Source organism: Carlito syrichta, unplaced genomic scaffold, assembly GCF_000164805.1.
Source record: "Carlito syrichta isolate Samal-C Ts95f unplaced genomic scaffold, Tarsius_syrichta-2.0.1 Scaffold153864, whole genome shotgun sequence".
NCBI classification, from domain to species: Eukaryota; Metazoa; Chordata; class Mammalia; order Primates; family Tarsiidae; genus Carlito; species Carlito syrichta.
In genome coordinates this window covers 25,645-30,450 of record NW_007097960.1, presented here as the reverse complement: position 1 = coordinate 30,450, position 4,806 = coordinate 25,645, and the positions used below count along the sequence as shown (strand labels likewise).

Below are 4,806 nucleotides of genomic sequence, written 5' to 3'. Positions count from 1 at the left end.
GCCTCACCCGGAGAGAAGGTGCCGGCCGGGTGGGCGGTCCGCGGAGAATTCAGCTCCATCTCTTCACCCCAGTCAGACACAGGCTCGTGGCCACCAGGTGTCGAGAAGGGACTGGACGGCGTGGCAGGCGCCTGGGGCCGCGGCAGGGGCTGCTCAGGCCTGGAGGGTGCTCTGTTGGCCTGCTCACTGCTGGGGTCCCCAGCAGGACTGGCCTCTTGGGCTTGGTGGCCTGGCACCAGCTCTTCCTCCTCGTCACACTCCTCGTCGCCCTCTTCCTCCTCCTCGACATCCTCCTCCTCCTCACTCACATCCTCACTCACGTCCTCCCACTCTTCGTCCTCTTCTCCCTCGTTCTCTTCTCCCTCGTCCTCAGGAGGCCGGAGGACGGGGGCGGGGGTCTCAGGGGACTGTGGGGACACAAGGCCGGTCAGGGAGGAGGCGGACCCTGAGCGCCGCCACAGCCCTGCCACAAGACGCAGCCTGGCCTCACCTGTGCAGGCGTCTCCTTGGGGGACGCGGGCGGTGGCATCTCCGGGGCTGGGGATGCTGCCTCCTCTTTTGTCTCCCAGCGGTCATCATGGTCACTGGAGGGGACAGAGGGAAGGCTAACGCCTGCTGGCGGGGGACAGGAGGAAGGGGCGTCCTACCTCCCCCTCCCCAGGGAGGAGCCGCCCAGAGGACCCAGTCTGTTGGAGCACTGAGGGAATGGTACAGGCTGTCCCCAGGTGCCACGGCCGGGGAGACAGGCGGGAGGCAGAAAGGGAGGCGAAGAGAGTGACGCCAAGAGCCAGACCTCAGCCCTCGGAAACCAAGAACCTGGGGGATAGCCCTGGGGGCGTGCGCACTCAGGGAGGGGCACCCCACCTGTAGGCACGGGGGGCTGCCCTGGCCTGGGGCCGGCTGCTCTTTCTCCTCCTGCGGCTGCTGACCTCCGCTTTGTGCTGGGACAGGAACTCCCCAAAAGTAGGAGGCTTGGGGGGCCGGGCCCAGGCCTGCTCATCTGCAACAGAACCCAGGGGCGTCGGGGAGGAGGGCAGGGCACAAGCCACCTTCCCACCCCAGCCCTGCCTCGCCCCGTCCAGGGAGGCACACTCACCATAGCGGTGGGATGGTTCATGGGCAGGGGCCGGGCTATCCTTGAACCTGGAAAAGAGAATGAGGTGAGCAGGTGGCTCAGGGAACCTGGGAACATGAGGAGGGAAAGAGAAAGGGGGAGAGTTGGGGCCGGGGTCAGAAATCAGATCAGAGAGGAACAGCCAGACAGGGGTCAATGATGAGAAACCCATGAAATCAGGTAATAAACAGGCAAATGTGACATCATAGTGACAAATACAGAAAGAGACCAGGCAGTGGTTCATGCCTGTAATCCCAGCCAAGGCAGGAGGAATGCTTGAGCCAGCAGTTTGAGACCAGCCTGGGCAACATAGTGAGATCTCATTTCTAAAGTAAATCCAAAAATTAGCCAAGTGTAATGGCGCATGCCTGTAGTCCCAGCTACTTGGGAGGTTGAGGCAGGAGGATCAAGTGAGCCCAGGAGTCTGAGGCAGCGATGAACCTTGATGGTGCCACTGCACTCCAGTCTGGGTGACAGGGTGAGACCCTGACAAAAAAAAAAAAAAAAAAAAACAGAAAGAAAAAGATTCAGAATTTGACTGTCCCCTCCCAAATAAAAACTTGGAGGGAGCCGGACTCAGTGGCTAAAATCCCGCGCCTTTGGGAGGCTGAGGCGAGTGGATTGCCTGAGCCTGCGGGTTCGAGACCCGCCTGGGCAGTGAGACCTCATCTCTACAATAAATCAAAAAATCAGCCAGGCGTGGTAGCACGCGCCTGTAATTCTGGTTACTTGGAAGGCTGAGGCGGAAGGATCGCCGGAGCCCAGCAGGTCGAGGAGCGGCCACTGCACTCCAGTCTGGGCGACAGAGTGAGACTCCAACTCAAAAAAAAAAAAAAAGAAAAGAAAACTTGGAGGGTTGCCACATGGCTTTTGTAAAGTACTCGCTCCCCCGCCCCGGCCCGCCCTCATTTCCTAAGCCTCTCTCTCACTACTCCAGCCGAGCTGGTTCCCCCACCACACCTCTCCTGCCTCAGGGCCTTAGCATCTGCTGCTCCTAGAACACCCTTCCTTGATCTTTCCCTGGCTTACTCCCTCACCACTCCTCACACTCTGGCCGCCTTAGACCACTCATGTGACTAGACTCCAAGGTCCATGAAACATGCTTGCTGCTGTATCCCCTCTCACCTAGAACCTTCCAAGACATATGAGGAGACTCAGTAGATATTTACTGACAAAATCACTGTACACATGTATTATTATTATCATTATTATTATTATTATTTGAGTTGGAGTCTCTTTCTGTCGCCCAGACTGGAGTGCAGTGGCCGCTCCCGGCCACCACAGCCTCGACCTGCTGGGCTCCGGCAATCCTCCCACCTCAGCCTTCTGAGTAGCCGGAATTACAGGCGCGCGCTACCACGCCCGGCTGATTTTTTTTTATTTATTGTAGAGATGAGGTCTCACTGCTCAGGCAGGTCTTGAACCCGCGTGCACACATGTATTATTAACTAGACTTACGGAAGGCTGCTTTGAGGACTCAAAAGATAGCCAATCACTTTCTCATCCTGAACCCCGAGAGTGTCTCCCAGAAATCCCCACTGCCAATTGCTTAGGAAGATCCGCTACAGGATCTGTGCAAAATATTTCTCCCATGTGCACAAGCTTGGCCCATAATCCACACAACAAGGGCTACTGACTACCAGGCAAACAGACACAATCCTTTTCTTTAGCCACAGTCAAAAAACAGAGGTTACAGGGATCTGAAAACCTTCCACACAGGGAAGGACGGGCAGAATAAAACCTCGAGTTGCTGATCTTTAAGGACTGCCATGTGACAGCTCTTCCAGAACCTTCTCCGGCTTGGTCCTGGAAGCTGGTCCTCATGACAGTGATGCAGTGAGGCCCTTGCTCTAGGTCTGACTGACTGGAGGTTTCCCGGGACCAAAAGGGGACAGGTTCAGACTTGGGGTTATCAATGCCACTGGGATAAGACAGTGGCACCACACAAAGTGATGCTCGCTCGGGGCTGGCTGGAGACAGGTCAGAGGACGGAGGGAGGAGGCAAAGATCAGATCCCTGCCAGCGTTCTTCATCCACGTGGTGACATCCACATGTCAGTCATGTAGCCGCCCTGTGCCATCCACCAGAGCGGGCAGTGTATGTCCCCATCCAGCGAGGCTGGGAGCTGGCTGGCACCAAAGGGAAGTGCACCCACTTGCCCACTGGTGCATCTGCTGGGGACCCCAGAAGGAACACACAGGAGCAGACGGAGCTTAACCTGCAGAGAGGACCCAGGCGTGGGGACCCAGCTTGGCATCAAGCCTGGGTCAGTTGAGCCTGGCGCACCACACACCCGTGGGAAAGAAACGTTTTCACAGGCCGCCGAGACCCGGCAGCTGTCACCTCTCTGGGACACAGCAATGGCGCCGACACAAGGGGAGACACCAGGGAGGCCAAGGGGTCGAAGGTCAGGGCCAAGGCCGAGGCGGGAGGGGACATGACTCACATCCCATCGGTCTTCTCGGCATCCCACTCGCGCCGCCACTGCCCGGTGGGCTTCCGGTGTCTCTGCAGTCGCTCCTGATCGATCTTCTCCCTCTCCTGCTTCCAGCGCAGGTACTCCGAGCGCTCCCGGCCCGTCATGGACAGCGTCATGTCACCAGCGCTGCCGGCCCGGCGGCCCTGCCCCAGCCCACCAGCAGTCAGGGCACCGTTCTGCACCACAGCCCACCCCGGAACTCCCAGTGAGCCCACCATACCTCACCCTGCAACTCCTAGCTGCCCACCATACTCCATGTGCGCCCACCCCGCCCTTCCCTGCAACTCCTCGCGCACCTACTCGCTCAAGGGGAGAGGTAACAAGGCAAAGAGCAGGCCCAGGTCGGCTCAAGTGGCACCTCCTCAGAGAGGCTTTCCCAGATCTTTCTCTTTGTTTTGGAGTCAGAGTCTCACTCTGTTGCCTAAGCTGGAGTGTGGTTGCACCGTTATGGAAACCCCAGCATCGACCTGCTGGGCTCCGGCGATCCTTCCACCTCAGCCTTCCAAGCAGTTGGAACTACAGGCATGCACTACCATGCCCAACATTTTTTTTTTAAATATATATCGTAGAGACAAGTTGTCCGGGCTGGTCTCGAACCCCTGGACTCAGGCAATCCTCTTGCCTCGGCCTCCCAAAGTGCTGGGATGACAGGCTTGAGCCACTGCACCCAGCCCAGATTTCTCTTTCTTAAGCAGCATCCCTCTATCTCCTCTGTCCCGCATGTGCTGGGTTGTTCTTCACAACAGTTGGCATTACCTGACGTCTTATCACATTTTCACTTACTTGCCCCCACCAGAATAAACTTCATCAGGGCAGGGGCTTCGCCTCAAAACTCTCACGCCTAGCACTCACAACAGTGCCTGGCCCACAGTAGGCACCCACTAACCACCGCGAATGTTAGTGGCAAGAGAAAGCCCCAAAGCACGCCATAAAGCTACAATCAAGGCAGCGAGGTGCTGGCCGAATAACCAACACAGCTTGGGGGTGAACCAGCAAGAGTGCGGATGCTGCCCCTCCCCCGGCCTGGGCGGACCACCGCCCCTGCGGCATGGCAGGTGCCTCGTAAATGCTCAGTCTTCAGGAACGAGCGGAGACTTGCCCTAGCACGAAACAACCCACCACAGATGCCGAATGATTAAAACCCCGTACCATGGCAACACCCAGCGTCCGTTCAGCCGGGCGGCCAGTCCCCTTCGGTCCTCCCCATGCCGTG

General features: G+C 58.0%; 1 protein-coding gene across 1 annotated transcript in view; it reads right to left on the bottom strand.

The window, feature by feature from the left end:
- Positions 1–2: 2 nt before the first annotated feature.
- Positions 3–4,806, bottom strand: part of CCDC9 (coiled-coil domain containing 9) — a gene marked incomplete at its 3' end in the record, with an annotated part of 10,960 nt that continues 6,156 nt past the window's right edge. The window contains exons 7-11 of the mRNA XM_021708996.1: positions 3,561–3,792; positions 1,097–1,143; positions 865–1,000; positions 491–584; positions 3–407 (exon numbers count right to left, since the gene is read on the bottom strand). Of these exons, the coding sequence (XP_021564671.1) occupies positions 3–407; positions 491–584; positions 865–1,000; positions 1,097–1,143; positions 3,561–3,792 (914 nt within the window). The remainder of the gene's footprint in view (positions 408–490; positions 585–864; positions 1,001–1,096; positions 1,144–3,560; positions 3,793–4,806) is intronic.